The 14,027-nt window shown below is 47.7% G+C and overlaps 1 protein-coding gene across 3 annotated transcripts in view; it reads left to right on the top strand.

The window, feature by feature from the left end:
* Positions 1–14,027, top strand: part of mei-41 (meiotic 41) — a 641,172-nt gene that overhangs the window by 47,428 nt on the left and 579,717 nt on the right. For 2 of the 3 annotated variants that reach the window (XM_045729176.2, XM_045729177.2), the window contains one exon: positions 6,978–7,198. The exons of the other annotated variant lie outside the window; for it this stretch is intronic. In XM_045729176.2, coding sequence (XP_045585132.2) covers positions 6,978–7,198 — 221 coding nt within the window. The remainder of the gene's footprint in view (positions 1–6,977; positions 7,199–14,027) is intronic. 3 annotated transcript variants of the gene reach the window in all.

Below are 14,027 nucleotides of genomic sequence, written 5' to 3'. Positions count from 1 at the left end.
TTCTTGAAGAGCATGACAATCATCTAAATTTCTTATCCTTCCTATTATCTTAGCATCATCAGCAAACATGTTCATATAATTCTGTATACCAAACGGTAGATCATTTATGTAGACAATAAACATCACTGGTGCCAGAACTGAACCCTGTGGTACTCCACTTGTGACATTTCTCCATTCCGATACATTGCCTCTGATTACTGCCCTCATTTTTCTATCAGTCAGAAAATTTTTCATCCATGTTAGAAGCTTACCTGTCACCCCTCCAATATTTTCCAGTTTCCAGAACAACCTCTTATGTGGAACTCTGTCGAAAGCCTTTTTTAGGTCCAGATAGATGCAGTCAACCCAACCATCTCTTTCCTGTAATATCTCTGTGGCTCGATCATAGAAACTGAGTAAATTCGATACACAGGATCTTCCAGATCGAAAACCATACTGTCTGTCTGATATTATATCATTTCTCTCCAGGTGTTCTACCCATTTAGTTTTGATTAGTTTTTCCAATACTTTCAATATTACACTTGTCAATGATACAGGTCTATAATTGAGGGGGTCTTGCCTGCTGCCACTTTTGTAGATTGGAACTATGCTAGCCTGTTTCCACACGTCTGCTACGATTCCTGTACACAGGGATGCCTGAAAGATCAGGTGAAGTGGAATGCTGAGCTCAGATGCACATTCTCTCAGAACCCATGGTGAAACGCCATCTGGACCAGCTGCTTTGTTCTTACTGAGCTCCTTTAGCATATTTTCCACTTCATCTCTAGACACCTCTATCCGCTCTATGTTGTTCTCTGGAATTCTTATTGTGTCTGGTTCTCTGAAGATTTCATTTTGTACAAACACACTTTGGAACTTTTCATTTAACCCTTAACATGCTAGGGGTATAATATCCTTTCTTCCCCACAGGCGCATGTAATTTTGAAAAAAAAAAAAAACATTTTCTCGTCCTAACCTATTAAGTTGTGTTCACTGATCACGGGAAAAATAATAAAAAAATCGTAAGTGGCATATATTGGCCGCTATAGGGCGGGGAAGTGTGGCAAAAAATAGGAGCTGACTGAGCGTTCGTCCCAGGCGATCTGTTGATCGCCAGCTGTCAGGCCGGAGTTGCCACAAAGAGATAATTACCTAATTATTTCAATGTCTCTGATTGATTTTTCATAGTTTTTTTGCTGTAATATTATTCAATAGTGTGTAATTTGATATATTTATATTATAAAATGAGTGAATCATCGCTGTACTCAAAAATATGGTGTGCATATTGTTGATTCAATTATGTTCATCAATCAGTGAACAAATACTTTGTCGGTTATTACACTATATACACAGGTTATATATAAGTATCTGCATGTTTTGTTCACCATAACGAACCACCAAGTAGCTATTATGAGTCAAAAAGTAACGAGGAGTGACCGCCGTGTACCAGCCTGCCACTCACACCCTCCCTCAAGTCATCTGACTCACCCACATTCTCCACCCACCATAATGTTTTTGCTTCTATATACGGACATTATATATAAGTATTTACATGTTTTGTTCACCATAACTGTACATCTAAGCTTGTATGGTGAGTAAAGGCACAAAGACGTAGGAACCTCACAGTCAGCTGATGGCTGCCGCCCTCAAGGCTGCCACTGGCTGCCACTCCCTCCCTCTCTCACCTCACCTGACTTGCCACCATTCCCCACCCACCATACTGTTTTTGCTTTTATATACAGACGTTATATATAAGTATTTACATGTTTTGTTCACCATAACTGTACATCTAAGCTTGTATGGTGAGTAAAGGAACAAAAACGTAGGACCTCACAGTCAGCTGATGGCTGCCGCCCTCAAGGCCAGACGCACTAATATTTCTACTCCAACAATACTGTTTTTTGGTGTTATTACGCTATATACATACATTATATATCAATATCTACCTGTTTTATTCACCATACTTGTACAAGTAAACTGGTATGGTGCCCAAAGACCATTGTGGTAACCAGTAAACAACACAGTCGTCTGCACGGTGGCGTCGTGCAGACGACGCCACTGCCCTCGCCAAAATGGCGGCTCCCAACCTTCTCCTCTTGCTGTTTATACCCTCCATACACATGTTATATATAAGTATCTACATTTGTGTTCACCATAGCGAACCACTAAGCTGGTATGCTGAGTGCAGTCAATAAAAGGTGGCCACACACAGTCAGAAGACAATGCCACCATCCTCCCTCCCAAAGCATTACTCCTCCCTCCATGGAGCACAGCGCTAAATATCACCACACTCCTGCTATTATCAGAACCCTGGTCAGTTTTATCACAGTCAGGGGTCTTCTGTAATAATATCATTGCTACATAATAGCATGAACAAGTATATTATGGCATTTTTAAGCGATGCTGTGGTCACAAGCTGAACAGCAGTGTTGTTAGCTCATGCTGCGTGCATCAGGCTTGGTTGCTCACTCAATACTGAGGCCCCTAACACCCGGGATTTTGGCCCACGATTTAAAAAAAAATTTGGCATCTGTTTACAAGAGCCCTGATGAAGGTGTGGTGAACCCCCGAGTATCCGTGGGCCGTTTAAATCTTGCGTAGTACTCCAACACGTCACATGACGCGATGCGCAGTTGACTGGATCAACGTCTACCACGTCATATGACGTGATGCGCACTTTAAGGGTTAATGTTTCACACATTTCCTTTTCATTTTCCGTGAATCTGTTTCCCATTTTCAACCTCTGTATATTATCCTTTACCTGCAATTTGTTGTTTATGAATTTGTAGAATAGGCCCGGTTCTGTTTTACATTTATCCGCTATCCCTTTTCCAAAATTTCTTTCTGCCTCTCTCCTTACTGCCGTATAGTTGTTTCTCGCATCTTTGTATCGCTGGTATGTTTGGGGGTTTGGCCTCTTCTTATACTGATTCCATTTTTGTGTCTTTTGGTCTCTAGCCCTCTCACAATTTCTGTCGAACCAATCCTGTTTTCTGGCCCTGCATCTCTGTTTTGGTATGAATGTTTGTGTGCCTTCCTCGTATATTTTTAAAAATTTGGCATACATTTCATTTACTTCCCTGCCTAGCAACAATTCTGTCCAATTGCACTCATTAAAAAAATTTTGAAGTTCCCCATAGTGTCCTCTCCTTAAATCGAGTTTATCAACTGTTTCAATGTCCCCATTTTCTTCTAGATGATATCTTAAAGCATAATCAATGTCTAACAGGACGTGATCACTCTTTCCCAAGGGAGGAAGGTACTGGATATCAAATATCTCTTCTTCTTTCCTGGTGAATACTAGATCCAGTACTGATGGTACATCTCCTTCCCTCATTCTTGTGGCTTGCTTTATGTGTTGATACAAGAATGTCTCCAGAATGAGGTTCACAAATCTGCATGTTCAAAAGTCCTCCGTTCTTGCTTCATAGGCCTCCCAGTCTATTGCTTTAAAGTTGAAGTTCCCCAGTATCAACAGTCGTGATTTATCTTTATCTGCTTGTACAATAATATCTCTCACGACCATTATGAGGCCCTCTCGTTTGTCATCCAGTTCTTCCTTTGTCCATGTGTTGCTTGCTGGTGGGCTGTAGGCATTTACAATTATCAGCTTATCATCCTGATTCCAGATCTGCAATGCCATTATGTCAATATCTCGAGGGTTTTCAAATATTAACTCTCTTACCTTCAGGCGTTTTTTCACCAGTACAGCCACTCCTCCCCCTTCCTAGTTTTCCTGTCACGTCTCCAAACTAAATAGCCTCTTGGGAATATGACTTCATTTATTATATTTCCTTCAAGTTTCGTCTCTGATATCTGGGACCCTAAGCTAGATTATATCTTGCAGCTACAAAGTTTTTGACCTCTCTCCATCTATGTTGGTATATACAATTTTCAGGAACATGTTCCCTTTTCCTTTGCTCTTTACTCCCCCTTCCACTACTGATCTTGTTGCTTTGTTTTTATGTACCATTTCACAAGCTTTCCAGTCCCTGTCACTTTGTAGAAAAAAAAATTTCTGTCTTCTTCATTTCTATCCCCATTTAGGCGTTTTGCCTCAATTAGGTTCATTTTCAGCTTTTCTCTGTCTTCCTTGGAGAGGTCTTGTCTTATTGACCAAAGTTTGCCAACCTCATCACTCTGCAATTTCCTGGCATTTCTTAGCACATCCATCATGTTTTTCACTCCATTAAACGTCACCCTTAAGGGGCGGTTCTTTTCTTTCTCATATTTTCCTATTCTTCTAAAATCACTGACATTTTCCTTTGAGCCTTCTCCTAAACCTACTATTTTCTCTATGATTTTCATCTCTTCTGTCGCTCGGTCCACCCTAGATGATATTTCCTTCTCTAAACATCCAAAAATTCGTAGCCTGGTGGATAGCGCGCAGGACTCGTAATTCTGTGGCGCGGGTTCGATTCCCGCACGAGGCAGAAACAAATGGGCAAAGTTTCTTTCACCCTGAATGCTCCTGTTACCTAGCAGTAAATAGGTACCTGGGTGTTAGTCAGCTGTCACGGGCTGCTTCCTGGGGGTGGAGGCCTGGTCGAGGACCGGGCCGCGGGGACACTAAAGCCCCGAAATCATCTCAAGATAACCTCAAGATGGACTTAGTTCTATCTGCAGTGTTTTGTACCAGTTTACTGTTGGTAACCAGTTCTTTCCTAATTGCTTGCCTAATTTCTGCTTCTTGTTGGTTATTTCTGGTTTTGACTTCCGAACACACTTCTTTGATAGTCTCTTTCTCTTTTACAACTTGAGCAAATGTCGCTTTTATTTCTTCTTTATACTTTTCTAGTTCTTTATTCACCTCCTCTATGTAAGTTGTCAGTGAAGTTTCCAGTTGGAGATCTTTACCTAACTCTATGTTAGCCCTTAGGCTTGCTAGGAGTTGTTCACCATACGAGTCTATTTTCTTGTTTATTTCTTCAAAGTCACCACACTTCACTTTCCACACCTCATTTTCTTTCACTAGTTCTTTGATTTGCTCCTCCTGATTTGTTACCTTATCTGTTAATGCAGTAATAATCTTACCTTGCTGAAGAATACTTCCTTTTAGATTGCAAAGCTCACTCCAAAGAGCTCCATTGTCCTCTTCCAATTTAAGCACTTTTTCTTCATATTTCTTTTGCATATCCTCAATTATCTCTAACCTGCCAAGAACACCTCCTTTCCTTATATCTTGTGGTGAGAATCCTTTGAAGCCATCATCTGTTGGTGTGTCTACAACATCAACAGGTGCATCAGGTTGAAGGAAACTGTGCCCATTTGTTTTCTACCGGTGCCGGGGATCAAACTCCGGTCCTTAGGTCCATAAGTCTAGAGTGATGTCCACTCAGCCACCAGCCGCCTGCAGCTGTGTGGTGTAATCAGGGGTGGTATATCAGTATGGTGTATCTGTATGGTGATCAGGTTATCATGAGGTTATCTTAAAATGATTTTGAGGCTTAGCATCCCCGCTGTCCAGTCCTCGATCGAGCCTCCTTTTTTGTTACACACCCCCAGGAAGCAGCCCGTAGTAGCTGTCTAACTCCCAGGTTCCAATTTACTGCTAGGTAACAGGGGCATCAGAGTGAAAGAAACTGCCCATTTTGTTTCCGCCTCCACCGGGGATCAAACCTGCAACCTCAGGACTACAAATCTGAAGCGCTGCCCACTCAGCTGTCAGTAAGCTTTGTTGATTGTTTCCCACGTGCATGCTTTGTCTCGGTGGCAGTATGAATTTTCCTGGCGATCCTTTCATTTCTTTTTTGTCTCTTCGTTGCTGTACTTCACTTTCTGTTAAGGTTGTTTTGTCCTTTCTCTCGTGACTGTTTCAGGACCGTCAGCTTATGTCGAATACTATCGCCTCGTATCGTGCGGCGTTGGCGAAGCCACTGCAGCTTTTGGCACTGATGTTACTTCTGCGCAGTTTCGCAAGCTGTCTCGGGTGTTGTTTCACCTCAGGCCTGCTCATGTGCCGCCTGAGTCGTCCTGGACAGGGTTCTCTCTTATCTATCTCTCAGTTGACCAGACCACACACTAGAAGGTGAAGGGATGACGATGTTTCGGTCCGTCCTGGACCATTCTCAAGTCGATTGTGTGGTCTGGTCAACATACTTTAGCCACGTTATTGTGACTCATCGCCTGCATATCTCTCCTTAGTTTCTTGTGGCCCCTTCAGTTCAGGATTGTTTTTGTAAGGCTCTTTTCTTGTTGGCATTGACCTCTGATGGGCCGGGTTGGGGAGCTTCATGCTCTCCTCCGGGGCAGGGGTTTCTGCTCTTTTGGTCGAGGTGATAGGTTTGTTCGTTTACAGCCGTCTCCTTTTTTGGTGAAGAATGAGACTGCTGCTTTTCAAAGGGGTCCTTGGGTTGTTGATGCTTGGTTGGTTAGGCCGGAGTGCATCATGTGTTGTGTCTGGTTTCAGCTCTGCCGTTCTTTGCGCGCCACGACCTCTGTAACTAGGGATGCGCTTTGGGTTGATTCGGTTTCCCTTCTTCCCTGTTCTCGGGTTCGAGTCTCTCAAGTCGTCTGCAGGGTTATTCTGTCTAGCTAGCCTGCGGTCTGTCCCAGTGCCCACGACGTTCGTAAGTTTGCAGCTCTACCTGCTGTCTTCAGTAACATGTCCTTGGCTGACATTCGGGCGCGGGGTTTTTGGCGGTCGAACAGGGTCCTGGCTGCATGCTACCTCATAAATGTTTCTGGGTCTAGTCGGGCCTGTGTTGCTTTAGGTTGGCGGTTGCAGCGTGTTACCTCGTCTATGAGTTGAGGTGCGAGCATCGACCTCCTCCCGGGTAAGTCCCTTTAGTTTTCGTCTTTGGTGATGTAGCTCCGGGGAGCCAAAGAAAATGGTGTTTCATTACATTCAACACTGGTTTTTATCTCTATTTTTTATTTTCAATTCCATGGATACTTTCATATGCTTAATAATAATAGGCACATGTTCTTGAACGCTAAATGCTTGAAAGATTGTTTGGTTCATGTTTTGTAACATCTAACTTTTTTGTTTAATTTAGGCCAGAACCAAGCCAGAACACTGCACTGAGAGACAAATTTGTTTCTGTTGTTGGACCAGTGTTTGCTGGTGGTGATGAAGCCAATATTTTGACACTCTTGACTTCATTAACAAATGTGAGTCGTCACGATGAGGGATTGCTTGTTACACCGACAGTTTCTGGACTCAGCAGTAATGATGACAACACTCCCAGTGAAACTGAAAGTAGAGACAAAGCCTTAGGTAAGAAATTTTGTGGGTAAGGTAAATTTTTAAGGAAGTAACACTATATATTACTTTTATAATTAAAGAAATGTGATAATGTAATATTGTGACCATACATTATATTTATATATAAATAGAGACCATGAGTGTAAGTGTAATTACCTAGGTGTAGTTATGCTTATGGTGTCTCATCTTTCCTGTACTCTGTCATATGACACGTAGAAACTGCTGATGGTTTTGGCATCCACCACCTTCCCACTAGTTCCAAATGTCTACCTCTCTTTTTCTGGGGGGAGCCCCGTCGGCTCCCTGGAGCTTTACCAGGCTGATATGCTAATGTCAGACTTTGGCATCGGTCATGTGTATGGAGTTCTAGGGCCTACCGGGGACCACGGCCAGAACCTGGCCCCCTCAGAGAGGCAAAGGGAGCAATGGCCTATAGAAACCCCCGTGTGGTAGGAAGCATTCTATGTCTGCCATCGACCAGGTCAAGCATCCAGAAAGGTAAGCATTCCAAAACAAACCCCTATTCTGGTGAAAATTGCTACCTAAAGCTGAACTAGTGGATAGAACTCTTCAACAGAAAGCAAGGAAACTAGTATGACGTCATACGTCACCGCGCCGCTGTCTGCGCAGCGGCAAGCACGAATCCCCACAACAAAACCGAGCCAGTCCCTGAACCCTGGATGAATCGGGTTGTGCCAATAAGCGTCCCAGAGGTTCAGGGACACCATCCAAGCGCCCAGCTCAAACAGGAGCCGAGTCTGAGACAGTGTGGTCATCCGTAAGGAGGTGCAATGAACCCAGGGGTTCAGATGGGACAAGTCCAGAATGTACCAGAAGGTCCGCGCAGACGGGAAACAGACGGGAAACCCATCCGAGGGACGTTATCGCAGGGATGACTTCCCCACACAGAGTGCAGGGGAAGAAGCCTGCCCTGCCAGCCCCGAACCCTCCACAGGGGGAGGGGGCCACCCAACACCACCTGAGGCCATGTGAAGCGACCAAAAAAGCCCACAAATCGTGGGATCAGGCATAAGTGAACAGCGCAAGCCTCCCCTCATCGCCCCGTCAATGGGACGAACGGCGAAAGGGCCGGCGCCCCTTACGAGACCCAGAACCTCACACAGAGCGAACACCTCGCCGACCAGACGAAGGCTGGTCCAAAGGAGGAGCCGAACCCAAACCTGACACCAGTGGCCTACCACGACGAGATGAACCCCAAGCCTTGGCACGACTCTTCCATGAAGGCCTACCACGGGACCCCCGGAGAACCAGCAAGTCTGACATAGGATGGCAAGAACCTGAAGCAGCCTGAATATTCTGCGCAACGGCTGAAGCCTCAAACAAGAGAGGGCTAAAAGGGGAAGACATCCTAAGAGTCATGGCCCAATTGGATTCCACAGAGGAGGCAAGCACCGTTTGCCGACACGCAAGCCGGGAGGCATAAAACAGAGCCACCGCATCCTGCAAGATTGGCACGATAAGCTTCAGCATGGCAGCCGATGAGCGAGCAGCTGAGGCCAAGGCGCCAGACCCAGGAACAGCCCCAAGTGCCCCCACATCCTCCGTGAGCCTGTCAGAAGACAGCTCCAAGAGGGAAAAGAAGCGCAAGGCCACAACCAAAAGGCCCCAAGCGCGCAAGTCCTCCGCCACCTGCGCCGCCAAAAGGGAGGGAACCTGCACATGGAGCTGAATGACAACAACATCCTGGGGAAGGGCAGAAGCAAACAAGCACTCATTGAGGTGTTCAAGGTCACCCCCCAGGAAAACCTGAAGCACCGTCGAAGCCTCCCGCCACTCAAGCGTGTGTGAACGGCAGGAGGAGTGCCAGGCCTCCAAGGCAAAGACAGGACAGTACGCCAGCCAGGACGACTCCAGAACCTCATAACGGAGCCAGAAAGGGAACGAAGTCCCAAACTTGAAAGCCGAGGGGATCCATTGCTGAGGCATAAACCAGGTCATGCAGGAGGTTTGCCGCAAGGGCCGCCCGCACCGCAGCAGGTTGGACGCGATAAGCCAAAAACCTCTGGAAAGACGGAACCGAAGCACCCGGGGAACACAGAACCAAACGAGGGAAGGGACAGACACCAAATCCAACTCGGACGCAGAGGTGGGAAAAGAAAATCTTACTCCTTGTAACAGTAAACCCCACTCAGAGGGTAGAAAAACCCAAGTGGGGTTCAGCGGGGCCCAAGGCCCCCAAGTCAGCCCCTCCCCAGCCCCAGGATCCTCTTCCGCAGGACCCGGGGCCGTGTCCTTCCCCCAAGCACCGACCCCACTAGACAAGGCCGGAGCAGCCACGGAAGCTGGATAGGAGGAGGCCCACTGGTCAGACCCAGAGGCTTTGGCCGGGGGAGGTGACTCGAATGCCTCCATCGCCACACCAGCGGGGGCATCCCCCGAGGCTGCCCGAGTCTCAAGACCAATGAACCCTTGCCCCGACTCCGAAACCCTCAGACATTTTGGGGCTAAAAGCAGAGGAGGGGGACCGGAACGAGCATCAGGAGGGGAAGGACCGGGAGGTGCGGACTGAACCAGGGTCGAAACGACCCCCACCCCCAAGTTCGGGTCCCCATAAGCAAAACGGGGCAGCCGCGGGGCATCCGGGTGAGCAACCAACCTGGCGCGTTGCAACAACTGAAACCTAGAATGCAACACCTGTGCAGCTTGTACCCGAAGATGATCATCCATAGATTGGGTAACTCAATTTAATAAGCAACTGTTGCTTAATAATTTAAGCAACAATACTCACAGGACTCAGGGTTGAAAGTGTCACTGACCCAACAGGCTGCGTGACGGAGGCAAAAACAGTGAGGATCGCCCTGAGACAAGGAGACCGAACAACCCTCAAACTCACACGAAGCGAGGGAAACCCCGGGGTCACATCCATCGGACCCATACATCTCCTAGGGGATTCCCAGGGTCCTGAGCTTTTACTTGAATAGGACTCGTGCTCAGGTAAACCCAGGAAGGTACTGCTAACCTGCGCCCAAAACTATCAAACAAACTGTCTAAAGCTGAACCCCAGGGACGTGTGCACTCACGGAGACCAAGCAGGGGGCACCACCAAGTATCAGGGTGAGGCCAAACACCAGTGGCAAATAGGGCAGAGCCCCCCACCAAGGCAAAAACAAAAAGAAAAACAAAACCCCGCAAGAGGACAACGTACCCCAAAGAACAGAGCCGGCCACTGTGATAGGTGACAACTAGCTGCACAGCACCCTACGCCCCTTACCAGTGCGAAAACTGCCTCTTACCCTAAGGTTAACTAGGGGAGACAAAACCCCCAAGTACCCAAAGAGCAGCCGAGAAACTGAGCAGAAATACTGCCTAGCAGAAGCAGACCCAGAGGAACTTGTGGAAGGGAACCCCAAGCTCCAAGGGCAGTACTTAAAATGCACCTAGGGAAGGGAACCTTGGGCTCATGTAGACCGAGTACTGAGGAATAACTCCTGGCTCTCACACCCATGGAGTACAGCAGCCACACACAAGGCACAGCGCTGCAAAAATACTGGAGCCAGAGCACACAACCGAGCCGATAGCATCAGCCTGAAGAACTGGGGTGTGGATCGCCGGTGTGGTAGGTCTGGGGCTGCCCCTTCCCCCCCAGGAGGGGGGGGCTGTGCAGACAGCGGCGCGACAACAGATGACATCATACTAGTTTGCTCGTTTTTGTTTGTGGAGTTTTATCCACTCGTTTGACTTTGTTGCAATTTTCTCCAGAATAGGGGTTTGTTTTGGGACGCCTACCTTTCTGGGTGCCTAACCTGGTCGATGGCAGACATAGAATGCTTCCAATTACACGGGGGTTTCTATAGGCCATTGCTCCCCTTGCCTCTCTGAGGGGGCCAGGTTATGGCTCGTGGTCCCCGGTAGGCCCTAGAACTCCATACACATGACTGATGCCAAAGTATTTATTTTAACATTAGTGTATCAGCCTAGTAAGCCCCGGGGAGCCATAGGGGCTCCCCTCAGAAAATACTTGTTTCATGAATGCTTTATTGAATTAGATGGAGATTCTCCAGGCTGTCTCTGGCTGGCTGGCAGTCTTCTGAGCCATTTCCCAGATGGGTCTTGGGGGGGAGGGAGGCAGGAAGTGAGGGTGTGGGGGAGAGCAGGAGTGAGGGAGTGGGGGAAGAGGTTCTGTGAGGGTGAGGGAGGGGACGATAGAGGTAGGCAGCCTGCTTGCCATGTGAGGACCCCCTAATGTCAAAACAAACCCAATACCGACCTCCGGTATTGTGAGGGTACCACCTCTGGTGCCAATGTGGGGACCCAAAGCCTCGGAGAAGAAAATAAAAAGTATTCAGAGGAGACCTTGTGGTTTCTCACTGAACACTAATATTATCTTCTCCTACCACCCCCATTCTTTTGTATGTACACATATATATTTACTTTATTTGAACTTTGTTACAAAAAAGGAGTTACATATGGGTTACAAAGATGGTTATCATAGGTTGCCGAGTTCCTCCAGCTCCTCAGATGGCGGGCAGGAACCCTGGATGCAGTGCGCATTTCCCCTCTGTATCGCCACACTGAGGCGCTGGAAAAGAAAGCTTGCAGCTCTCGGGTCCCTTGTTGTTTCAATGAGCCTAGAACCCAGTTCCTTCAAAAAACTGGTAGCACTTTTACCCCAGGCGCCGAGTGTCTCAGAAGCAATGGGGACAAAATTGTAGTGGTGATCCAGTTCTCTATACTTACGGGATTTGGCTGCTTCCCTGTGGGTGGCAGCGCCACCTGGTTGTGCAACACTGAGGTTAATGTAGGTGTTAGCCAGGGTTGATACGCACGTGTAGTCCCATACCAACTGCTTGCCATTCTTCCAGGGGTTCACTGTGATACCATCCGGGCGACCAATAAGAGCATCAGAGTTACGGGGCGTTAGGTAACGGGGCTCTCTTTCAGCTGGGCATCCAGCTGTGGTGAGGCTCCTCTTGATGATGTCGTTAACTTCACTGTGCCTTGAGTGCCATCCCCCTGTGCTTTGGCAGAGTAGGCCATGGTGGCCGTACCTGTCAGCCACCACCTCGTCGCAAATACACCTATATCTGGTGTGGATTGGGGCAGCAAAGCGGAGGGCCACAGCAATTCGGAGGGTGTGTGGTGTGAGATGCGTGCCAGTTGCCGACATTGGGGTTGCTAACAGGAAATCCCCTGCATGTGGTGCTGCTACTGCTGTGAGGCGAGCAATGTCGTGTTGTGTTGTTGCAGCACCCAGGCACTCTGCAGCAACTTGGTCTACAATGGGGCCATCCCAGCTGGATTGCTTGTGGGCTTTTCGGGATGGTGGTTGAGGTGATTGGCCTGCACGAGAGGCCCACTCTGTGGCACAGCGTGTAAAATTGGGATCATGTACACCTGCCAGCTGATGTAAGTGGGCAGGTAGAATTTCCTTCACAAGGTCGTCGGATGCTGATAAGGAGGACAGGAAGGCTGGAACAGCGATTTGCGTTGCTGTTCGGACTCCGAGGCCCCCAAGTCTTACGGGAAGAGAGGCTTGTTTCCACTGTAGGTCATCGAGAGAGAGGTTAAGGGCTTTTTCTAGCATTGATTTCAGTAACCGGTCATACTCACTTAGTTTTTGGCTACTGTAAGATGGTGAACACCTCACAAAGTAGGTTAACCTGGGGAGGGACAGACATCTGGTGATGAGGTAGAGTGCATCATGAGCATCAATATCCTCAATCCTCCCATCCATCCTCTTAAGGTCGGCGATTTTCTTATCAAGGACCTCATCGATGGCTTTCAACCCCAGGGGAGCTCCTTGGAGTGTGCTGTCTTCAGGTTTAGTTTTATGGATATTTGGCAGAAGACCCTCTATTCTCTCTACGATGCCCTGGTTGGAACATATTATTTCACATTTAGAAGGGTTCAGGGTGAGGCCTAAAACTGCACCTTGCTCCTGAATTTTTCTGATGTCCTCCAGGAGGGAGTCTTGGGAACCAGCTAGGGTACCATCATCCAAGAACCAGATGTTAAGCTCGCTGGACAGGACCTCTGTGACTTGTTTGATGACTAAGCAGAAAAGGAGAGGAGCAAGGGGGTCACCCTGTTCGACGCCTTCTCGCGAGTCAATTTCATGTTCGCCAAAAAGTACCTTAAGATCCATACTGTAGCATGAATGTACAAAAGGGTAGAGGGAAGGGAAATGACTATGAACCACACGGAGTACAGCATCCCTCCGCACCAAATTGAAGGCATTTTTGAAATCTAGCTTGATAAGGGCCTTTTCGTCTGTGATGTTGGCGATGAAGGCTCGAGCTGCATGGGCTGCCGCCTCACACCCTTGTAGAATGCCAAACCCGAGCTGTTTTGGCTTCAGCATGTTGGCCGCTGCATCACTAACTGTTCTTGCAGCTGCCTTTGTGACGAGACGGCGGAGAGAATTGCCCACAGCTATTGGCCTGATCCCTCCATCCTTTTTCTTTAGAGCACAGAGAGATGCTCCAAAAAAGATAGGTCTTATGGACGCTGGTATGTTGCCAGCTAGACATGTGTTGGTGAATCTGGTTAGTTCCACCAAGAGGTTCTTTGCAATGTCACCCAGTGCAGGGTTGAGCATTTGCTTGAGGTGGTTGGGTTTTAGTACTGTGAACCCACCTGCTGATCCTGTAGGGAAGGACATGGCTGCCTTATGGACCACAGATTCAGCCACCCAGAGAGGTTCTGCTCCGGTAGCCCCCACTTGTACAATGTCGTCCTCACGCGGAGCCCTGGGTGGGTGTTTCTCCCTTAGGGCTTGAGCTGTTGCGGCATCTCTGTCAGCAATTGAGTCCTCACTGGTGATGACTCGTATTGCGCCAATAGTGTTTCCTTCTTCTATTTTCTTGGTGACTGATGTTCT

Source organism: Procambarus clarkii, chromosome 77 (assembly GCF_040958095.1).
Source record: "Procambarus clarkii isolate CNS0578487 chromosome 77, FALCON_Pclarkii_2.0, whole genome shotgun sequence".
NCBI lineage: Eukaryota > Metazoa > Arthropoda > Malacostraca > Decapoda > Cambaridae > Procambarus > Procambarus clarkii.
Note: the sequence above shows the minus strand (reverse complement) of the source record. Positions and strands in the feature narration are given on the sequence as shown.